Consider the following 25,197-nt stretch of genomic DNA (forward strand, 5'->3'; position numbering starts at 1 on the left):
TGAGGTAGCTACATCCCAAGTGTACAATTTACGCTTGAGATGGATGCAGTTTGGATGGTGACCCAACACCAGCCAGCTTGCTGATGTCAAAGCTCTGTGGGCCCTACCATGATTTATGTGTTTTATCCACGTTGTCCATCCATTTTGACAGAGTATTTTAGAGCATGAACCAAAAAAAAAGGTAGATCCAAAGCTCAAGTGGACCACACTATAAGAAACCATGGGGATAATGATGTCCACCTTCCTATGCGGCCCACAGTAACATTTACCTATGATCCAACCTGTTCATAAGGTCACATTGACCTGGATAAAGAGAAAACACAAATATAAGCTTAATCGAAAACTTTGGTAGCCCTTAAGAAAGTTTTCAATGGTAAGCATTTAATCCCCGTTTTCTCCCCATATTTTGTCCAATTGAGCTTTGCATCTCCCTTGTATTTTGTACTCATGCTCTAAAGTTGAATGAGTGGAAATAAAACACATACACCACAGTGGCTGGAGCTTTGACACCAACCACTTGGCAGGTGATAGAGTTGCCAGCCAAACCATAGAGTTGCCAGCCAAACCATGCCTGCTTTAAATACTTCATTGCAGGTCCCACAACCCAAAAGCCTAACTAATAGGATGTGGATTGCCTTTCGAAGCTACTTTGGCACACTATATTCGTGAGAATTCTACCCATCCAATTGGAGCTCTAAATCTACTTATCCAATTGGAGCTTATATATGCTAGGACATAAGCCAAAATAAAATAAAATGAAATAGATCGAAAATTCAAGTGGGCCATATTAGTCCATGGCTGAATTGGTCATTGGTGTAGGGAGGGACATGATGAGGTCAATCATCATCTTCCTCATAGGATAACTACTCCAAGCTTTATCGCATCCAAAAGCTATAAAAGTATGAATAATTCCTAATAAATTTGAAATAACTTAATTGATGATAAAAAAATGAAATTATAAATCTTTAAATAAGGAACTCAAATGCAGGATTGAGTTTTAGACTTATACTCTAACACAAACATGATAAAAACGTGACATACTATTTATACACTACCTCTATTTTTATTAGACTATGTGGTTTTCAGCTAAAAATATTAAGTTTAAGCCCAACACATTATTCTTCTAACTTTTCTAAGCCATTTTCATATTGTGCAGCACTTCTACATCTTAAAAGATCAAAAGTTATACTCGGACTAAAACTTACTATTTATGATTTTTATTTTTATTTTTATTTTTTTTAAAAGAAACTACAGCTTATTTTGACAGTTGATCCGATGAAATCAGGCAAATCTAGCATAAGCAACCCAGTGTAGTAGGTTTGGTTGGTTTAAGTGCATCTTTCTATTTTTAAATCATATATAATATATTAAAAAACTCATCCCATTTTGTAATACACGAGTGTATAGCTGGGCATCAAGTCGAGCCGGACCGGATTGGGTCTAATTCGACTCAGTCCGAAATTTCCATAGACGGACCCAAACTCGATCTGATCCGGGACCGAGTCTGGGTCATCTAACTCGATCCGATTTGGTACACTACTGGCTTGATTTGATCCGAGTTTGACTCGGTCAGGAAAACCGAGTCGGATCGGATTGGGTACGGTTCGGATCGGTGCTTCTGTTTTTCTTTCTTTGGAAAGTTTTAAAAAACTAAAAAAATTCCAACAGCGAGCCATGACCCACTTGAGTCTTAGATCCTGCTCAATTTTAATATACTCTCCTAAAATGAGCTCAAAAAATAGATGGACGGAGCGGATTCCTGAAAAACATTGGGCCCCACCTAAGTTTAGGACGCAGGAACTTCTTGCGGAAGGCTTTCGCAGGAAATCCGCCTACGTGCCCAGTCATGTCATCGTTGGTTTTTTTTTTTTAAAGAGAGTTATTTGATACTCTGACTGCCTATGAAGATTGATACGCAGACACTTAAAAATGATACAGATAGTGTGTATTAACTCAAAATAAAACTGACTAAACTATGTAACCAATTGATACTTAAATAAACTCAAAGAAATGAAACTAGTCGAATATCCTCTCTCTAATTCATGAACATCGTTCGACGTTCTCATTTCTAGGCGTCTAATAAATATCCACTAATCTGTTTATCAAATCATCAAATAAGGGAAATTTTTGGTTCAAGATAAATCTAAGCTAGGATATATATTTTAGATGGTTTAATTGAATTAATTGTACATAATATATATGCAATTTTTAATAATCTGTGAGTACTGTGTATCATCCATTGCACTCTGCCAGAGTATCAAATTTCTGCAGGAGACGGTGATGGAGAGAAAGATAAAAGAGGGGGCAAAAAACCTGCAACAGATCTAATCATTTCGCTGTAAAGAGAGCCGAAATGGTTATACCTTTCTTTATTTTATTTTAATTTTTTCATCCATAGTAGTTATTTTGGAGTTCTCTTGAGGAGAAGAAGATCTTTATGTCATGCACCAGGTACTCCTACATAGACCTAACCGGATCTGGTTAGATCGGTCCGAATTGATCACTGATCTAAACTCAATCTGATGTATAGTCGAATCTGAGTGAGACAACTCGTTCCGACCCGATCCTGATCTTCAATTCAGATTGGATCCGTCAAATCAGGTTGGATATGTCGGATTGGTCCAGATTTTGCCCAGCTCCACACGAGTGATTTGAGGATATAATAGTCCAAATGGTTTCCTCCTTCGGTTGGACTTCCTTGGATGATCTTTGTCGTGAAAGTGCCTGCAACCTACTCTATATCAGTCATACTAGTCTTGGACCGGGTTCAAAAATTTCCTGTGGTCTGCTGTCATGGACAATTCAACTACGAAAGTTAATTAATAGATAAAGATGTTTACTTGGTTGAAAGGGAATATCCTTGGTGATTTGACGGGATAAGATTTAGGTCGGCAAGTGCTATTGGAAGAGATAAGGTCATGACAAGCATGATTGAAAGTAATATCTGACAGTAATCTATCATCCAATTTTACTAACTACTGAGATCATCAGTAATATTTTAGGTGAATTTGATAAGTGGACAATTACTTTATAGTATATATTTAAACTAAACTCCATTTCTAACAATGACACGTGGCCTATTTAATACTCAACGGGTCCATTTGTGACTAGTGCGTTTAGCCCAATCAACTTATCATGTTGGGATCACCACGCAATCGGCGTCTCAAAACGATGATGCTCTTCTGTTAACTGTCCAACTGAATTTCAGGATCTGAGAAACCGTTGCGATATATTCCCATTTTCTTCAGCATCTCTCCCAGTTTATCAACCCTCTCCCACACGCACTTTTATAGACAGCACGTGTACCAGCATGGAGGAAGTAGGGGACATCTGAAACGGCATAAGGTGGCCCTCTCCGTGGAGACGATCATTTACAAAAAATTCAGGACAGTTGATATATTAGATGGGCAGCGAATGGACGGCTACAAATGAACTTGTGAATGGTCACATCCAAAGCAAACGCGTCGGCCCTATCTGATTTTTGTGTATGGTCATCTTCAGGATGAGTCCGGATCCTACGTTATCTGGTCAACAGGGTTTTCCTGTTACCCTAATGGTTTGGCGTCTAAGCTTTATTTTGTATTTTTCCAAGTATGTGGTGACGTGGACCAATGAGGATTAGGGTAACAGGAAATCCCTGTTGACCAGATAACAGAGGATCCCGACTCCTTCAGGATACGTTGCAACGTATGCACCACTCAGACGTCATGTGGACGCGGATTAGACAATGACAGGTTGATTAGCAAGACCTGCTGCTGAAGTGACGTCATCAACTTTTGTAGGCTCCACCATCATGTAAGTTTTGTATCCACACCGTCTATTCATTTGGAGAGATTATATTAAGGTGTAATTCAAAGAATGAGTCAGATGTAAAGCTCAAGTGGACCCACCACAGAAAACAGTGGGGAGAGAGACGGCCACCTTAAAAAGTCCTGAGGGCCACAAAAGTTTTCGATCAAGCTGATATATGTGTTTTCCCTTTTTTTTTTCCATGTCTGCTTTAACACATGAACAGTATGAATCTCAAATAAACATCATGGTGGACCTTTGAAAGGTTTCAACGGTGGGCATCACTCTCTCCATTGATTTCTGTGGTGGGGTCCACTCCATCCTTGAAGCTACCTCATTCTCTGTATCATACCCTAAAATGATCTATCAAAATGTATTGAAAGTGTGGATACAAAACATACACCATGGTGGGGCTCACATAACTTGATGACGTCACTTCATTAGCGAGTCTGCACCTGACAGTAGCTAATCCGCGTCCGGATGCCCTATACATAGATGTTGATACGTGTACCGCAAGCACAAAGGTGCCTACGGAGAGGGGTGCATGTGGGGCTATCGAAACTGTCCAAAGTTCGGGCGCGGAACTACCACACGGCCGTCGGGACATGGTTAGAAACGGACGGTCCTGTCAAGGGCTCTTCGTGGGCCACCTTGATATTTGTGTTTTATCCAAGTCGTCCATCCATAGATCGTTTGAGTTAGTGAGCCAAAAGCAGGAGTTAAATTGAAGGTTCGAGTAAACCACACCGTAGGAAGTAGTGGTGATGATGACTTTCACCATTGAAGCTTTCCTAGGGCCCACTGTGATGTTTTTTTGCCATCAAAACAGTTCATAAGATCACATAGATCTGAACAAAGGGAAAATAGAAATATCAGCTTGATCCGAAACTTCTGGAACTCCATAGAAGTTTTCAGCGGTGGACATTCAATCCTCACAGTTTCTTGTGGTGTAGTCAACTTGAACATTCTGTCTACTCATTTTTGGACTTATATCTTAAAATGATTTGTCAAAATTGAATGGCCGGCATGGATAAAACAAGTACATTAAGGTGGGCCCCACATGGCCCCCGTCCATCTCTAGCTGGGTCCGCGTGAGGGTAGTATCCAATCCCCGCTAACGAAGTTCAATGCCCTTCGGACACGAATGCCTGTGCCCCGTCCACACGAGGGTTCTTGTGGTAGGAAGCTATGTGGAGCCTACAGAGATTTCTACTACAAATCCACTCCGTTCATCAGTTTTGTAGTAACACAGTAGGACATTATGTCAAAAATTATATGATTATAAAGCTCATGTGGGCCACATCACACGAAAGATTAGAGATTGAACACCTATCATTGGAAACTTTGCAGGGGCCAAAGAAGTTCTTTATCAGGATGATATTTGTTCCTACAATTTATCTCGTTAATAACCTTATAAACAGTTTGGATAGCATATAAACATCATCGTCTGGTCCAGGAAGGTTTGAATGGTTGAAGTTTATGTTATAACTCTTTCGTTTAGTGTTGCCTACTTGAGTTTTGGATCCGGCTAATTTTTAAATTCGTTAACTATTGTAGTCCCAAAAAACTGATGGACGGAGTGGATTTTCACGGGAATCTCTGTGGGCTCTACATAGCTTCCGATCAGGGAATCCCTATGGCTGGGGTCACAAGCAATTCGCCTACATAGCTTTCATGGTCCAAACTCGAACAGGTCTGGGCTGCTATTTTGACGGTTTATCGGCAAAAAATATCCATTTCCAAGGAATTAATCAGAGGAGAGAATCCGGGAGACATACATGTGACTTGTTGGAAGCTAAAAGTACCCAACTCAAATCAATGGGGAAATTTCAAACAGAAAAGGTGCAGAGAACATGAACACCTTCCCCTCCATTTCTTCACATCTCCTTTTAATCTCATCACCATTTTTCGGTGGTCATCTGAACATCCCTCTCATCTCATTTGTCTTTTCTTCATGGTCATTTGATGCATCTCTACCCAACAAACCACCACAACAGAAAGCACATAATCCCTTTGTTTTCTTGCAGCATCTTTAGATCTATATAAACCCCACATCACCACCACCACGTCCTATCCAAACCAATAGAAGTTTCTCTCTCTCTTTCTCATGTTCTAGCTTGCTTTTAAATTAGTGGGTATTTTTGGAAATGGTGTTTTTTTAATTATAGAAAGCACAACTGCTCAACCAACTCAACTCAACTAAAGTTCTTTCCAGTGGTTTTGGTACACCACATTGCAAAAGTAAAATAGGTGGTTCCTTTAAAAAAAAAAAAAAAAAATCTAAAAATCTTTCATCTGGTTTTGGATTGATCAAACATGTTGGGTAGGAGGGCATTTTACATCTTCCTTTTCTTAGTTTTCTTTGCATTCCATGGTGGAAATTGGGTCAGAGCTGGTGGCAGTTTCGCGACAACCAGCGGCACCCATTTTGTGATGAATGGGAGGCCTTTTTACTTGAATGGTTTTAATGCATACTGGCTCATGCACATGGCATCTGACCCATCTGAGAGGGGGAAAGTTACATCTGCCTTCCAGGAAGCTTCAGCCCATGGAATGACTCTGGCAAGAACTTGGGCTTTTAGTGATGGTGGTGACAGGCCCTTGCAGTATAAGCCTGGCTCTTACAATGAAGACATGTTCAAGGTACCATAACCCGTACAAACCCAACATACATTTTCTCGTTCACACACACCATTTAATTTTTATTTTTATTTTTTTTTAAGGAGAAAAAAATGTAGTAGACTTGTAATTTTGATGGGTCTTTAATTAATTAATTAATTATTTTTAAATTTTCTTCAGGGTCTTGATTTTGTAATTTCTGAGGCTAGAAAGTATGGTGTTTATCTGATACTGAGCTTGGTAAATAACTATGAGAACTTTGGGGGAAGACAACAATATGTTCAATGGGCAAGAGAGCAAGGAATATACTTGAGTTCTGACGATGATTTTTATAGGAATGCTGTTGTTAAAGGCTACTATAAGAACCATATCAAGGTATGTGAGCTTTTCTTTTCTTGATTTTCTTCTTCTTCTTCCTATAATTACTTCTTTGATGAAAGGTAATGCCATGGTTCTTGTTTTCTATCCTTTTTCTTCTCTTTGGATTTCCTGAAATTTCAACTCTTTCCAGGTGCTTTATTTTTTTCTGCCCTTTTTTTTTTTTTTTTTTGACTATGATTTCTCTGATGCTGGCAATGTTTTGGGGGAAGTTTTCAACTTCTCTTCTGAAATCGTAATCATGTATCATCATTCATCATCAATTTCTTCTTGGCGGGGTCAGGTTTTCCTGGCCCATCCTTGTACTGATTCTTCTTTAAATAGTTCATTCATTGCTTTTCTTAAATTCTCTGTTTTAAGTGGGCAGTTCGGTATTAAACTATCAAGACGTTCATGAATTAATTGGGCACAAGAATTCATTCACCTAAAAACACACAAAAAGATGAAATGGTATTTAATAATAATAATAAAAATCATTAATATTTCTTATGAATTTTTAATCCTTAGATTAATTTCATTACTAATCAACTCTGTATTTTAAAAATATTATTGCAGACTATTCTTACAAGAATCAACTCGTTCACAGGAGTAGCTTACAAGGATGACCCCACCATTTTTGCATGGGAACTCATGAACGAACCTCGCTGCCAAAGCGATCTCTCTGGAAATACTATACAGGTTAGAAAAATCCGTATTACTCCTTTCTTAACTCTTGATTAATGAGAAATGATATAGTGCTCTCCTAAATGCATCAAGACACTTGGACAGTCAAATCAATCAATCCAGACCATCCATTAGCTCTGCCACACATTATGTGATTACCATAAAATTAACGGACTGATTGGAAAATCTGATCCATCTATAAGTTGGGCTTTCTTTACCTAGCCACCAATTCTCCAAGCCATGGATGGGATTGTTGCCTACCTTGAACACATTTTTTCAATGATGCTTGTCGCTTTGCTCCTTGTACTTGTCGTCCTGAGCTTGTAACTTAGCTTACATACATGCATGAATGCCCACGATTCGATCCACCATATGTTCTATTGCAATGCTTATGCCCGAGAGTTTGGGTAAATGAACCAAGTTAAGTGTGTGGCAGGGCACTCGACCATAAACTATCTGAAAGAGGGACTTCCCCGTCGAGTAATACACTATATTATTGAATCCAAACTCCACTTGAAACAAGGTCAAATATCACTACTTCGGCTTGGCACCTGACATGGACTGCCTAATAAAAGTGATTATCTATAACCAATCCATGATGGACTGCTACAGACAAAATTATCTAATCCCTAAGCCCAATTTATATAAAAGACCCTAACTTCTCATTTTGTAGGCCATTGATGGAATGGGTAATCTTATGCGAATGATGTGATTTTTTGTATGGTACTGGGCCATCAAATTTGTTATAAAACCTCATGGACGGTCCAGATCGAACAGCTGCACTAAGTCTCTGGATTATGAGAGCATTGGATCATTTCTCATTATTAATTAATTTTTTGAATTATGATCCATTATCATGTTATCCAGCCAAGGTATCCATGATGCTTGATGGAATGGGGATCACCTCATGTGAGTGGTTGGAAATTACATTGGATCAATCATCTGTCAGATATTTGGGCCATTCATCAGCTAAGATATAATGTGAACAAGCCATGAACCAAAAACAATATTGGCCCACTACTTAGTATGCCAACAGTGAATGAGAAAATGGATGATTAGAAAAAATATCCAACGGTCTAAATTGAAAATCCTCAATGGCTGATGGCTGACCTGTTGTATATTACCTGATGCATGGCAACCAGACCCCACATGGGAGCTTTCATGCAGGACCCACATTCTATGTAAACCCATTTTCAGATCATGATTACTAAAATATAAAGCATCTTTAAACAAGACTTTGGTTTCTAAGATAATTATATATTTGAGGTTTCAAGTGAGAGGGGAGTTTCATTGGAGTCATTTGGATGCTCCTAATTGGAATTGAAATCACATGGTAAATGGAATCTATGTGAAATAGAATCCTCAATTGGGTTTAAATACCTGTTTGGAATTCAAAAATTGTGTTTAGATGCCTGTAATTGGAATGCATTACCATTTGACATTTGACATAATAATTATAGTAACTAGTAAGATATTTTTATCACATAAAAATTGTAATAATCCATTTAAAATATATATACTTTGTCCAAAAACAAAAGGAGACTCATGTGGGTCATCAAACTGGGCCCACTTAAAAAAATCCGACCATTTCTATCATTTTTATCGTATTCTCAACCTTTTGAGAGGATTTCAATTCACGTGATTTTATTGTATTCTATTTCATATTGATTCCAATTACCATGTTTTATCATCAATCAAAGGAAATTAATATTTACATTTTACCTTGTAGTTTTGAAGTAACCACCCTATTTGCACTCACATTTTCTTTATTTACCCATCCAGTCGAGGTAAGAAAAAGGGTTGTGTACTTAAAAAAGAGGGTGTACCATTTATTGACATTTGAATCCTTGTCTATTGAAAGAAATTAAAAAAGGGGCTTCTGTTGTAATTCTATAAACCACTGCTATTGTACCTTGTCTGATCACCAACATAAAAAAGTCTCTTAATGGTTGCCCGTGAAGAGGCTCGTACCAGTAGGTTGCCCGTGAAGGGCCAGTGCAGAAGTGGGGCCCCATTGAATGTGGACACAGGTAAACCATTCTTTAATTGTACCTGTTTAGTATAAAGTGGCCCACTTGATAAGTGGACGAGCCTTTTTTGGGTCAGGTAAAATAGATGGCTTGCATCTCGCACACTTTTGCCATGAGACTGTGTGCATGAAATAGGATTTACACGCAAGCAAGCTTACAAAACTCCATTTGGGCTTCGCTATTGGTAATTATGTATGCTACTATTTCAGGATTGGATCAAAGAAATGGCAGCTCATCTTAAATCCATAGACAGTAATCATCTATTGGAGGTGGGGATTGAAGGATTCTACGGCGAATCAATGCCTGACAGGAAGCAATTTAATCCTGGTTACGAAATTGGAACGGATTTCATCTCAAATAACCAGATTCCAGGAATTGACTTCGCAACGATTCATGCCTACCCAGATCAATGGTAATGTATATTCTATTTAATATGAATCCATGAGACTCACTTATGAGCAACTACTAGTGAATGAGTCTATCTTAATTATACATTTATTGACTTTTTCCATCAAGATTGTTCAAACTCATACTAGCATTCTGCTTATGGTATCCTATTTTTCATGTTTGATTGTTCACTCACAGGATACCGAATTCGAACGAGCAGGCCCAATCTGCTTTCCTTCAAAGCTGGATACAAGCCCACCTCCAAGATGCGAATACGGTCCTTAGAAAACCAATCCTCTTTACAGAATTTGGCAAGTCGTCTCGGATTCCAGGATATACGACAAGCGTAAGGGACAACTTCTTGGGGACTGTATATAACACCGTCTACGCCTCAGCAAGAAGTGGTGGCCCATGTGGTGGTGGGCTTTTCTGGCAGCTATTGGTCCAAGGGATGGATAACTTCAGAGATGGGTACGAAGTTATCATGGCTGAATCCCCCTCAACAGCAAATATCATTGCTCAACAGTCACACAAACTATCAGCCCTTAATTAATATGGTAGATTTTGGGGGTAGCCCAACTTAATAAAAGGTTTAAATTTCCTATAACATGGCATACATTGCTGTTGTTATTAGAGGGGAAAAAAAAAAAAAAATCTTCTTTGGTGGTTCTTCTTAGAGAGGGGTTGTATTCGTCCATTGATACCATTTTTTAGAATGTAGGGTTAAAGAGTCCCCAAGTGAAAAGCAACATAGACTTTACTTTTTCTTCACTTGTAGTTGCTGCTTGTAGTTCATGCCACAGCTTCTGGCTAGGGGCTACAAATGAAAATTAGATTTATTTTACCTTTTCTTCCATAGAAAGTGTGCAAATGCTTCTTGTTACTGGGTATAGCAAGGTATCAAGAAATGCTGCAGCCAAAAGTTTGTAGGGTGTTGTTTTCATTTTCTAAGATTCATCCTGCATGATTAAATTAAGATTTTATATTTTGGGTAAATTTTAGTTTAGTTGAATTAAAATTTATAATTAGAGTTTTTGCTTTTCTTCATAAGCGATGTACTCATAAGTATGAGGATTATTGATTGATAAAATTTTAAAAATTCCTTTTTATTTTCTGGATTCCAGAATAACCCTATCAATTTAAAGTTTTACATATTTGATATAGACAGTGATCTTTCTCCTCAAACCTTTTCCTGTGTCACCCATGTGCATTAACATGCTACAACCTAAGGGAAATATTTGACAAACAGCTTTATATTCTCCAGTTCAATGTGGAATACAAGTTTTATACTGCAAAGCGGAAAAATGACTATTACTTAAAAGGTTTTGTATTTATTTTGTTATACTTCAACAAATTATGCATGCATTACATATATTTAGACAATATCAGACTATCTATTTTTATTTTTATTTTGCCAAGACGCTTCTAGAGGGGTTGCTCCCTAATGAACGACTTGGATCTTGCATCTACTTTCTTGTTTAGTCATAAGCTCGTGTGCACACACATCTGAGCACTAGAAAGGTTTTAATTGATAATGTTAACATTTATTTTTAATGCCCGAAATTCTATAAAACTGAAATTTATATTATCAAAACCAAATAACGGATATAGGAGTTTTTGGGAGAAATGCCAACAAAGGACGCTACTTGCATGTGCGCCTCTCCAGGTAAACCGCTCCTCAGCCTTGTTATTAATTACATAGGTCGTCTTGAGTCCAACTCGTTGGACTATTAGTCGTGGTCGACCTTGTGGATAACTTCAAACCATTCATGTTGTGGAAAATCCAACCCCCTCCAATAGGCTAGCCCTTGTTCTAGATGATCTTGTGCAGAAATATCTACATCCACTCATCAAGCGAACTACACTTGAATTTTGCTGTTTACCAATGGCTAAAACATTCTTCTCTGTAATCTGGCCCACCTGATGAGTAGATGGTGCTGATTTTTGCAGTAGGTGATATCATTGAGGGACCATCCTATTGAAAGGGTTGGTTGTCGTATGCATGCAATTAATAAGCTGAAAATCTTCAGCTGGGTGGACCGTACCTTATGGTCTAACCGTTTGGATTTGATACCACCTCAATTATACGTTCCTCTCATCAAATTACTTCGAACCTATTAAGTGAATGCAACATCAATCCCCTCCAATATGTTGGCCCCACTGAGATGATTACCTAGTGCAAAAATAAATTCTATCTGTTAAGGTGGCGTAAATCATATAAAACAATTTCTAGTCATTGATAGATAGCAAAATGCGGGTGTGGCCAAGTCTAATAGTGGATGTGGCTGATTTTTACACTATGAAATCCCCACGGCGCCAGGCAGGTGGACCATAACTTTTGGTCCAACCGGCTGATTCATTCTCTTTCTTATGTGCTTTGATTTCTTCGGGATGACGTCTGCTGGTAGGGCTAAAAGTCAGGTGGGTTCAACTCGACTTTGGTTGGGCTTGGCCAGGTTGTATCAGGCTTAGTATGGGACTTGTGTTATACAAACACCGACTTAATAAAACTTGGGTCAAGCTCAAGTTGAAGTCTCGAGTTGCCTGACCCGACCCAACCAATATATAAGTTACTTATAAATTATGATTGAGTGTGGATGGTATGTGTTGAAGGCACGAGAAATTCCAATGCCGTCAGGTCTCATTGGTCCACGTCATTTTTTATGATTCAAGCTAACAAAATACACTAGATTTCTCTCTTCCAAATACGTTGGGTGCTACACAACATGACTTTTAAATGATTAATTATACCATATTTTAGCTTGTTTGTTTAAAAAAATGAAATTTTTTATAATAAATAACTATGTATATAATTAATAAAATCATAAGTATAAAAAATAAGACGTATATTGAAATATAATAAATTAATATAATAATGAAAATATTAGCATGTATCCACCCAACCAACCCAACCGAGCCCGCTTGGGTTGAGAATTCGGGTTGGGTTGAGTTAGAGTTGGGCATCAAACCGAGTCGGATCGGATTGGGTCCAACTTGATCGGATACGGATTCTATGGAGTCTGACCCAAACTTGATCCGATCCGAGATCGGATCCAGATCATCTACCTCGATTTGATCCGATGCACTAATAGTCTGACTCAAACCGAGTTCGACTCCGCTAGGAAAACCGAATTGGATCGGGTTGGGTACAGTTCGGATTGGAAGAGAGAAGTAGAGGATTGATCCAAACCATCCATCCTTTTGGAGAGCTTGTCTTAATGCTTGAGCCAAAAAATAAGACAGATCTAAAGATCAGTTGGACCACACTGCAAAAAAAAAAGTGGGGGATTGATCGTTTACCATTGAAACCTTTTTTCAGATCACAGAAGTTTCGGATCATTATGAAATTTATGTTTCCACTTTATAAATGTATTTTTAACAGTATTAACAGATTAGATGGAAAATAAACGTTATGGTGGGGCCCATGTAAGTTTGATCTCATTTGAGCCGTTCGTACAATTAGAAGCTCGAGGCACGTACGTGCTCGCCTTTGCACGACACATATGTACTTGTAGGTTGCGTGTGAGAGCGGATTATGACAGGTGACGTTGAGTAGCTAGACTCCCTAACCGCTGCTGAAGTGACGTGACCAACTTCTGTAGGACCCGCCATGATATATGTGTTGGATCTGCACCGTTCATTCATTTGGAGATATCAATTTAGGGCCTGAGCCAAAGAATGAGTCAGATCCAAAGCTCAAATGGACCCCACCATAGAAAATAGTGGAGAGAGTGACGCCCACCATTAAAATTTTCTAAGGCCCACGGAAGTTTTCGATCAAACTGAAATTTGTATTTTCCCTTCTTTCATGTCTGTATTAACTTGTGAATGCATTGGATCTCAAATAAACATCATAGTGGACCTTAAGAAGGTTTCAACGGTAAGAGTTACTCTTCCCACTATTTTCTGTGGTGGGGTCCACTCCAAATCTAGATCTAACTCATTCTTTGTCTCATGGCCTAAAATGATCTCTACAAATTAATGGACGGTGTGGATACAACACATACATCATGGTGGGTCCCATAGAACCTGATGTCTTCACTTCAGCTGCTACTCAACCTGTCATTGTCACTGTCATTATTGACAGTAGCTTGCGTGAGATGCAAGCAAAAAATTTGAAGTTATCCTGGATATATGGTATGTGATATATGTTGAATTCGACTTAACCGGATCCCAGAGTTTCCATGCCGGTACCGAGTCATGAACTGGATGAAGAACATAGCGCCTGGTTGGTCTTTCTGATCGTGACCCACTTGGAAAAAGAAAGCAATGCATGTCTTGCATGTGAGTGTACCCAACTTCCATGAACTGGTGCCGCCCTGGCCAACCTCATGCACACTCACTGAGCTGTTTTTTCTGATTTCGGTTTGGTTCGGTCGGATTTGTTACCTACCCGAATCCGATCCAATTGTCGTTTGGATCTGACCGATCCTACTCGAACATGCCCGATCCAGGCCATCGATTCAGTTCGAATCGAGGCGGATTGGATCCATTTTGCCCACCTCTAGTTGAGTTAGGGTTGAGGTATAAGAACCTTAGTTTGGGCTAGCTAGGGTTAAGCACCAACCCAACTTGCTCAACTTTCAGCCCTATCTACTGTAGCCCCACATGCACCTCTTGCACGCGCGCAGATTTTGCACATGTCGCACACATGCACTCAAATTGGAGCATTCCAATAGTTGGGCCTACCATGGATGGGTCATCTATTATGCATTAAGATGGAAGTATGATCTGAAACATCTAATGGTGGTTGTAAAAGAAAAATAGTTGGCTGTCCAAATTCAACAAACAAATATCCATTGATCAGAGGTTATGATTGTATGATAAAATCTAACTTCAGGCCATGCTCCATCTACAGTACATACACCTATTTGATTGATGTAGCTACATCCCAAGTGTGGGATTTATGCTTTAGATTGACATAGTTTGGTTGGTGACCCGACACTAGCCAGCTTGCTGATGTCAAAGCTCTATTGGCCCCACCATGATTTATCTGTTTTATCCACATTTTCCATTCATTTTGACAACTTATTTTAGGGCATGAACTAAAAAATAAGGTAGATCCAAAGCTCAAGTGGACCACATTATAAGAAACCATAGGGAAAATGATGTCCGCCATTGAAACCTTCCTATGGCCACCAATAACATTTACCTATCATCTGTTCATAAGGTCACATTGATATGGATAAAAATAAAACACAAATATCAGCTTAATCTCAAACTTTGGTGGCCCTTAAGAAAGTTTTCAATAGTAAGTGTTCAATCTCTGTTTTCTCCCTCATATTTTGTCCAATTAAGCTTTGTATCACCCTTATATTTTGTACTCATGCTCTAAAATTGAATGAGTGGAAATAAAACACATACACCACAATGGCTGGAGCTTTGACACCAATCACTTGGCAGGTGATAGAGTTGCCAACCAAACTGTGTCTGCTTTAAATACTTCATTACAGGTCCCACAACCCAAAAGGCTAACTAATAAGATGTGGATTGCCTCTCGAAGCTACTTAGGCTCACTGTGATATTTGTGAGAAATCTACTCATCCATTTGGAGCTCGAAATCTACTCATCCAATTGGAGCTTATGCTAGGACATAAGCCAAAATAAAAATAAAAATTGACATAGATCGAATGGGTCACATTAGTCCATGGCTGAATTGGTCATTGGGGGTAGCGAGGGACATGATGAGGTCAATCATCATCTTCCTAGTAGGATAACCACTCCGAATTCATGGACATCTTCTGACTTCTCACAAAGCTTCATCGTATCCACGGGCTATGAAAGCATGAATAATTCCTAATAAATTTAAAATAACTTGAGCGATGATGATAATAATAATAATAATAATAATAATAATAACACTTTAAATAAGGAACTTGTAGGAGTGAGTTTTAGACTTATAATCTAACTCAAACACCTTAAAAACATGACTTACTATTTATAAACTGTTTATGATATATATATATATATATATATATATAATAAAGCTACAATTTATTATTTATAGTAAAAACAAAACTAAATTAAACTTTCCACCCTTGATTTGATGGAATCTCACAAATCCAAAGTAAGCAACCCAACATTGTAGGGTTGGTTGTATTAAGTGAATATTTCTAATTTAAAATTATATATAATATGTTAAAAAACTCATTCTATTTTGTAATAAATAAATAATTTGAGGATATATTAATAGTCCAAATCATTTCCTCATTTGATCCGACTTTTTCTGGATAATCTTTGCATGACTACATCAGTTACAAGTTTTGGATGAAGCTTATTTCTTTTTCAACCACAAAATTTTCTTGTGGTCTGTTGTCATGGACAATTCAACTAAAAGTTGTTGATAATGCTGTTTTCTTGGCTGAAAGGGAATATCCTTGGTGATTTGACGGGATAAGGTCTAGGTCGGCAAGTGCCATTGGAAGGGATGATGTTCTGCTTGATTGAAAGTAACATCTGACAGTAATTTAATCTCCAATTCCAATACCCAGGTCATCAGGAATATTTTAGACGAATTTGACAATTACTTTATATAGTATATAATTAGACTAAGCTCCATTTCTAACAATGACACGTGGCCTATTTAATACTCAACGGGTCCATTTGTCACTGCTGCGTTTAGCCCAATCAACATGTCATGATAGGTCACCACGGACGTATGTGGTGGCGGGATCATATCGTACTGAGTAAACTCAGTTGGGCCCACCATCAATGTATGTAGTCTATCCATGCCGTCCATCCGTTTTTTCCATATAATTTGCGGGGTTGAGGCCAAAATTGAAGCATATCCAAAGATCAAGCGGATCATACTACAGGAAACAGTGGGAATAATTATTTAGACCCTTGAAACATTGCTAGGCCCTGCAGTGATGTTTATTTGTCATCCAACCTGTTAATAAGATCATACAGACGTGGATGAAGTGAAAAAAAAAAAAAGCTTGATCTAAAACTTCTGCGGCCCTAAGAAAATTTCAATTGTAGATGTTCAATTCACACTTTTTCGTTTAGTGTGGTCCATTTGAGCGTTGGATATACTTCACTTTTGAGCTTCGGACCTAAAATTATCAGATAAAATGAATGGATGAAGTGGATAAAATATATAAATCATGGTGAACCTCGCAGAGTTTACTCTGTACGCGTGTTACTCCTTACTGTACAACTGAATTTCAGGATCTGATAAACCGTTGCGATATATTCCCATTTTCTTAATCATCTCTCTACCAAAACAAGCAATTTCATACCCAGAACGTCTACCAGCGTGAGTAAGTAGGGGACATCTGAACCGTCATAAGGTGGCCCTCTCTGTGGAGACGATCATTTACGAAAAAAATAATGACGGTTGATATATTAGATGGGCACACCTAAGTGAAAAAGAATGGAGGGCTCCAAATGAACTTGTAAATGGTAACATACAAGGCAAACGTGCCGGCCCTATCTGACTTTCGTGTTTGGTCATCCTCGTAAGGACGCGGATTCGATACTGACAGGTTGAAACACATACATCATTAGTGGGATCCAAAGTTTTACATTCATTTCGTGTTTAGAATCTCGCTACCGAAGTTACGTCACCAAGTTCTGTGATGCATGTGTTGTATCCCAACGTCTATTCATTTGGAGATATTATTTCAAGGCATGACTCAGAGAACCAGTCAGATCTAAAGCTTTAGTGGACCCACCACAGAAAACAGCGGCAAGGTTGATTCCCACCGTTGAAACCTTCTTAAGGCCTGCTATGAAGTTTTTTCGAAATCTAACCTGTTCAAAAGTTAGAAAAGACATTAAAGAAGGGAAAATACAAAAGTCAGCTTAATCGAAAACTTTGGTGGCCTTTAGAAGTTTTTAATAGTGGTGTCAATCTCCCCACTGTTTGCTGTGGTGGGGTCCAATGGAGCTTTGGATGTGACTCATTGTTTGGATCTTACCCTAAAATGATCTCTCCAGATGGGTGGACGGCGTGGATACAAAACATACATTCATGGTGGGGCCCACAGATCTTGCTGACGTCACTTCAGTAGGAGTCTCACCTGTCACTTGTCAGTAGCCAATCCGCGCCCTCTTCATGATGGAAACCGATTGGCTACTCCCCCTGCCACCAGCCCGTGGCTGATGGTCGGTGCTCTGTGGGACCCAACATGATGTATGTGTTTCATCCATTCCGTTCGTACATTTTTCAAGATCATTTTATGGCTTGAACCCAAAAATGAGAGGGATATAAATCTCAGTTGCACCACATCACACGAAAACAATAGTGATTGGATATCCACCATTAAAATCCTCCTAAGGCTCATTGTACTGTTTTTGACATCCAATATGTTGAATAGGTCATAAAGACCCAGATGAAGGGAAAAAGCAAAGATCAGCTTGATCCAAAACTTTTATGTCTCCCAAAAAGTTAATGGTCGACGTTAATTTAACACTGTTTCCCTGGTCCATTTGAGATTTGGATGTACCTCATTTTTGGTCTCATATATAAAATGATCTAGAAACCTAGATGGAAAGAATGGATGAAACACATACATCATGGTGGGGCCACAGAGCACCGACCACCAGCCAATCCGTTTCCCTTCAGAATACGGTGCACCCTATGCATGACGACTCAGAGGTCCTATACATATACCCTGTTGGCACGTCTACCGCAGGTACAAATCGGGACCTAAATAGAGACGGACGGTCCTGTCAAGACCAACTTGATATACTTGTTTTATCCAAGTCGTCCATCCATTTTGAAAGATCATCTGAGGGCGTGAGCCCAAAAGGAGTTAGATGGAAGGCTCGAGTGAACCGCACCGTAGGAGGTAGTGGTGAGGATGATTCCCATGGTTGAAACCTTAATAGGGCCCACCGTGATGTGCCGCGTTGCCTAAGGAAGCTATGTGGGCCTACAGAGATTTTTACAATAAATCTACTCCATTCATCAGTTTTGCAGGAATACAATAGGACAATATGTAAAAAATTAGAGGATTATAAAACTCATGCGGCCCACACCACACGAAAGTTCAGATATTGAACACCTACCATTGGAAACCTAACAGGGGCAAAGAAGTTCTTGATAAGGATGATATTTGTTCCTGCAGTTAATCTGAGTGTTAATAACCTTATAAACGGTTTGGATACCATATAAACATTATGGTCGGGTGCAGGAAGGTTTGAGTGGTGAACGTTTATGTTCTAACTCTTTAGTTTGGTGTTGCCCACCTGAGTTTTGGATCTAACTAATTCTTTAACTCCATAACTACCGTGGTCCTGCAAAACTGATGGACGGAATGGATTTTCACGGGCATCTCTGTGGGCCCCACATATCTTCCGGCGACTCCCTGTTGCTGGGGTCACAAGCAATTCGCCTGCATAGCTTTCTTGGTCCAAACTCGAGCACGTCTCGGCAGGTATTTTCCAACGAATTAATCAGAGGAGAGAATCCGGGAGTGTGACTTGTTGAAAGGTAAAAGTACCCAACTCAAATCAATGGGGAAATTTCAAACAGACTGGAGCAGAGAACATGAACACCTTACCCTTCCTTTCTTCACATCTCCTTTTTCGGTGTTCGTCTGATCATCTCTCTCATCTCCTTTGTCCTTTCTTCATGGCCATTCGATCCATCTCTACCCAACAAACACTTTGTGTCGTTAACAATCCGACCTTATCTCCACCTGAATTATCTTCAGGTGGTTACCACTCTATCCATATTGAATTCAAGTTTCAAATTTCAATTAAAACTGTAATCTGTTCAAACAAACGTTTGTATTATCTGCTCTATAAATACAGACCAATAGAAACATCTTCAGATCTATATAAACCCCACATCAACACCACCACCTCCTATCCAAACCAATAGAAGCTTCTCTCTATTTCTCATATTCTAGCTTGCTTTTAAATTAGTGGGTGTTTTTGGAAATGGTGTTTTTTTAATTATAGAAAGCGCAACTGCTGTGGTTTTGGTACACTACATTGCAAAAGTAATATAGGTGTCTTTTTCTTTTTTCTTTTTTTCTTTTTCATCTGGTTTTGGATTGATCAAACATGTTGGGTAGGAGGGCATTTTACATCTTCCTTTTCTTAGTTTTCTTTGCATTCCATGGTGGAAATTGGGTCAGAGCTGGTGGCAGTTTCGTGACAACCAGCGGCACCCATTTTGTGATGAATGGGAGGCCTTTTTATTTGAATGGTTTTAATGCATACTGGCTCATGTACATGGCATCTGACCCATCTGAGAGGGGGAAAGTTACATCTGCCTTCCAGGAAGCTTCAGCCCATGGAATGACTCTGGCAAGAACTTGGGCCTTTAGTGATGGTGGTTACAGGCCCTTGCAGTATAAGCCTGGCTTTTACAATGAAGACATGTTCAAGGTACCATAACCCTTACAAACCCAACATACATTTTCTCATTCACACACACCATTTAATTATGACAATAAAAAATCAATAATAGTAAAATAATTTTTTAAAAAAGGAGAAAAAATGTAGTATACTTGTAATTTTGATGGGTCTTTATTTATCTAATTAATTATTTTAAAATTTTCTTCAGGGTCTTGATTTTGTAATTTCTGAGGCTAGAAAGTATGGTGTTTATCTGATACTGAGCTTGGTAAATAACTTTGACGACTTTGGGGGAAGAAAACAATATGTTCAATGGGCAAGAGAGCAAGGACAATACTTGAGTTCTGATGATGATTTTTATAGGAACGCTGTTGTTAAAGGCTACTATAAGAACCATATCAAGGTATGTGAGCTTTTCTTTTCACGATTTTCTTCTTCTTCTTCTTATAATTACTTCTTTGATGAAAGGAAATGCCATGATTCTTGTTTTCTATCCTTTTTCTTCTTCTTCTTCTTTGGATTTCCTGAAATTTCGACTCTTTCCAGGTGCTTCATTTTTTTATCCCCTGTTTGTTTTTTTTTTTTTTTGACTAAGAATTCTCTGATGCTGGCATGGTTTTGGGGGAAGTCTTCATATTCTCCTCTGAAATTGTAACCATGTATCATCATTCATCATCAATTTCTTCTTGGCGGGGTCAGGTTTTCCTGGCCCATCCTTGTACCGATTCTTATTTAAATAGTTCATTCATTGCTCTTCTTAAATTCTCTGTTTTAAGTGGGCAGTTTGGTATTAAACTATTAAGACGTTCATGAATTACATACATTGTCCTGAATTAATTGGGCACAAGAATTCACTCACCAAAAAACACACACAAATGATGAAAATGGTATTTTTTTTTTAAAAAAGTCATTAATATTTCTTATGATTTTTTAATCCTTAGATTAATTTCATTACTAATCAACTCTGTATTTTTAAAATATTATCGCAGACTATTCTTACAAGAGTCAACTCGGTAACAGGAGTAGCTTACAAGGATGATCCCACCATTTTTTCATGGGAACTCATGAACGAACCTCGCTGCCAAAGCGATCTCTCTGGAAATACTATCCAGGTTAGAAAAATCCGTATTACTCCTTTTTTTAACTTTTGATTAATGAGAAACTCCTTTTTTAACTCTTGATTAATGAGAAATGATCTAGTGCTCTCCTAAATGCATCGAGACACTTGGACAGTCAAATCAATCAATCTGGACCATCCATTAGCTCTGCCACACATTTCATGATTACTGTGAAATAAACTGACTGACCGGATGATCTGATCCATCTATAAGTTGGGATTTTTTAACCTAGCCAATAATTGCCTACTCGAACACCTTTTGTCGCTGATGCTTGTCACCTTACTCCTTTACTTGTTGTTCGAAGCTTGCAACTTGGCTTGCACATATGCGGACCAAGTCAAGTGTGTGGTGGGACACTAGACCATAAGCTATCTGAAACAGGGACTTTCCTGTCAAGTACACCATATTATCAAATGCAAACTCCACTTGAGACAGGGTCAAAAATCACTACTTTTATATAAAAGACCTTAACTTTCCATTTTGTAGGCTATTGATGGAATGGGTAAACTTATTCGATTGATGTGATTTTTTGCATGGTGGGCATCAAATTTGTTTAAAACCTCATGGACGGTCCAGATCGATCAGCTGCACTAAGTCTCTGGATTATAAGAGCATTGGATCATTTCTCATTATTAATTTATTTTTTGAAATATGAACCATTGTCATGTGATCCAGCCAAGGTATCCATGATACTTGATAGAATGGGGATCTCCTCGTGTGAGTGGTTGGAAATTACATTGAATCAATCATCTCTCAGATATTGGGGCCATTCATCAGGTAAGTTATAATGTGAACAAGCTATGAACCAAAAATAATATTGACCCACTACTTGGTATGCTAAACGTGAATGAGAAAATGGATGGTTAGAAAAAAATATCCAACGGTCAAAATTGAACATCCTCAATGGCTGATGGCTGACCTGATGTATACTACTCTGATGCATGTCAACCAGACCCCACATGGGAGCTTTCATGCAGGGCCCACATTCTATGTAAACCTATTTTCAGATACATGATTACCAAATATAGAAGCATCTTTAAACAACACTTTGGTTTCTATGATAATTATATATTTGAAGATTCAAGTGAGAGTGGAGTTTCATTGGAGTCATTTGGATATTCCTAACTGGAATTCAAATCACTAAATGGAATCTATGAAAAATAGAATCCTCAACCGGGTTTAAATACCTGTTTTAAAAAAGTGGGTGTACCATTTATTGACATTTGGATCCTTGTATATTGAAAGAAATTGAAAGAGGGGCTTCTGTTGTGATTCTCTGAAAAGAAAGGGATAAACTACTGCTATTGTACTTGTCTGATCACAAACATAAAAGTCTCTTAATGGTTGCTCGTGATGGGCCCTGAGTAGTTGGTTTCCAGTGAAGGGCCCGTGTGCCATGAGACTGTGTGCATGAAATAGGATTTACACGCAAGCGAGCTTACAAAACTCCATTTGGGCTTCTCTATTGGTAATTGTGTATGCTAATCTTTCAGGATTGGATCAAAGAAATGGCAGCTTATGTTAAATCAATAGACAGTAATCATCTATTGGAGGTGGGGATGGAAGGATTCTATGGCGAATCGATGCCCGACAGGAAGCAATTTAATCCTGGTAATTACCTATTCGGAACGGATTTCATCTCAAATAACCAGATTCCAGGAATCGACTTTGCGACGATTCATGCCTACCCAGATCAATGGTAATGTATATTCTGTTTAATATGAATTCGTCAGACTCACTTGCCAGCAACTACTAGTGAGTTAGTCTACCTTAATTATAAATTTATTAACTTTTCCCATCAAGATTGTTCAAACTCATACTAGCATTATGCTTATGGTGTCCTATTTTCATGTTTGATTGTTCACTTACAGGATACCAAACTCGAACGAGCAGGCCCAATTTGATTTTCTTCAAAGCTGGCTACAAGCCCACTTCCAAGATGCGAATACGGTCCTTAGAAAACCAATCCTCTTTACAGAATTTGGCAAGTCTTCTCAGATTCCAGGATATACGACAAGCGTAAGGGACAACTTCCTGGGGATTGTATATAATATTGTCTATGCCTCAGCAAGTAGTGGTGGCCCATGTGGTGGTGGGCTTTTTTGGCAGCTATTCGCCCAAGGGATGGATAACTTCAGAGATGGGTATGAAGTTATCATGGCTGAATGCCCCTCAACAGCAAATATCGTTGCTCAACAGTCACACAAAATATCAGCCCTTAATTAATATGGTAGATTTTGGGGGTAGCCCTTAATTATAAAAGGTGTAAATTTCCTATAACATGGCATACATTGCTGTTGTTGTTAGAGGAAAAAAAGTTTCTTTGGTGGTTCTTCTTAGAGAGGGGTTGTATTCGTTCATTGATACCATTTTTTAGAATGTAGGGTTTATTAGATTGAGGAAATTAATTCGCTATTTTTCATTTACATTTTGCAGCAGTTAAATACACATATGGGATAACAAACACTTATTTGAGATCCTAAAATATAGAGCAGTTTGAAACTGTTTCCTAACTCTAAGGAACAACTATTTTGAATGAATTCAAAAATAGAGAAACTAATGAACTGTTACAATCTGTTACAATCCAATGACTTATGATATGCCCCCTCAGGATGGAGCTCCAGATAGAAGTCCAATCTTGAATTTGAGATCAAGAAAGCGGACACGATGAAGAGGCTTGGTGAGTGCATCAGCAAGTCGATTTGCTGAAGATACATGAGCAACACGAAGGACATCATTTTGTACTTGGTCCATGATGAAGTGAAAATCAATGGCAACATGTTTCATTCTGGAGTGAAACACGGGATTGGAGCAGAGTTGGGTAGCACCAACATTATCACAGTATAAGACGGGACAACAAGGTAGTTGAACACCAAGATCAGTCAGGAGATAACAAAGCCAGTTGAGCTCAGCAGCTGCATTAGCTACTGACCTGTATTCAGCTTCAGTGGAAGATCTTGCAATAGTTTTTTGCTTCTTAGAATTCCAGGAGACTGGATTGCGACCAAGATAGATGACATAAGCACTAGTAGATGAAAAATCATCCTTATCACCTGCTCAATCTGCGTCTAAATAAGCGTGTAGATTCAATGGGGACTGGCGATGCATTTGGAGGTCTTCATTAATAGTTTCACATAGATAGCATAATAGACGTTTAATAAAGCTCCAATGGTCAGTTGTTGGAGTGTGCATATACTGAGAGAGCTTGTTAACCGCAAATGCAAGGTCTGGTCTTGTAATCAAGAGATATTGAAGGCTGCCAACAACTGTTCTGTACTCTGTGGGATCAGGCAAAGGAGAACCTGATTTTAACATCAAAGGTGAGCTATTTGGAATGGGAGTTAACACAGGTTTAGCATCAGTCATATGAGTTCGAGCCAGAATATCCAGAATGTAACGCCTTTGAGACAGTAAAATACCTTGCTGATTTGGGACTACCTCCACACCCAAGAAATAAGATAGTTGTCCAAGATCCTTAATTGAAAACCGATGAGCAAGAACATTAACAAAGGATTGTAACAGATTGTAACAGCCCGTTAGTTTCTCTATTTTGAATTCATTCAAAATAGTTGTTCCTTAGTGTTAGGAAACAGTTTCAAACTGCTCTATATTTTAGGATCTCAAACAAATGTTTGTTATCTCGTATGTGTATTTAACTGCTACAAAATGTATATGAAAAATAGCGAATTGATTTCCTTAATCTAATAGAAAAACTAACGGGCTATTACAATCTGTTACAATCCTATGACTTACAATAGGGTTATAGAGTCCCCAAGTGAAAAATAACATAGACTTTACTTTTTCTTCACTTGTAGTTGCTGATTGTAGTTCATGCCACAGCTTCTAGCTAGTGGCTACAAATGAAAATTAGATTGATTTTGCCTTTTCTTCTATAGAAA

General features: G+C 38.5%; 2 protein-coding genes and 1 long non-coding RNA gene across 3 annotated transcripts; 2 read left to right on the forward strand and 1 right to left on the reverse strand.

The window, feature by feature from the left end:
• The first annotated feature begins 5,509 nt into the window (after positions 1–5,509).
• On the forward strand, positions 5,510–10,501 carry LOC131225434 (mannan endo-1,4-beta-mannosidase 1-like). The gene is made up of 5 exons (XM_058220968.1): positions 5,510–6,432; positions 6,589–6,783; positions 7,342–7,464; positions 9,689–9,891; positions 10,065–10,501. The coding sequence occupies exons 1-5, from the start codon at positions 6,106–6,108 to the stop codon at positions 10,417–10,419; spliced, it is 1,203 nt and encodes a 400-aa protein (XP_058076951.1). The 5' UTR covers positions 5,510–6,105; the 3' UTR covers positions 10,420–10,501.
• On the reverse strand, positions 10,501–25,197 carry LOC131225435 (uncharacterized). The gene is made up of 2 exons (XR_009161352.1): positions 25,137–25,197; positions 10,501–10,669 (listed from the first exon to the last, which is right to left on the reverse strand). It is a non-coding gene; the product is annotated as an uncharacterized LOC131225435 (long non-coding RNA).
• LOC131225432 (mannan endo-1,4-beta-mannosidase 4-like) lies at positions 19,243–23,680 on the forward strand. The gene is made up of 5 exons (XM_058220967.1): positions 19,243–20,210; positions 20,389–20,583; positions 21,170–21,292; positions 22,792–22,997; positions 23,170–23,680. The coding sequence occupies exons 1-5, from the start codon at positions 19,884–19,886 to the stop codon at positions 23,522–23,524; spliced, it is 1,206 nt and encodes a 401-aa protein (XP_058076950.1). The 5' UTR covers positions 19,243–19,883; the 3' UTR covers positions 23,525–23,680.

Source organism: Magnolia sinica, chromosome 14 (genome assembly GCF_029962835.1).
Source record: "Magnolia sinica isolate HGM2019 chromosome 14, MsV1, whole genome shotgun sequence".
Taxonomy (NCBI): domain Eukaryota; kingdom Viridiplantae; phylum Streptophyta; class Magnoliopsida; order Magnoliales; family Magnoliaceae; genus Magnolia; species Magnolia sinica.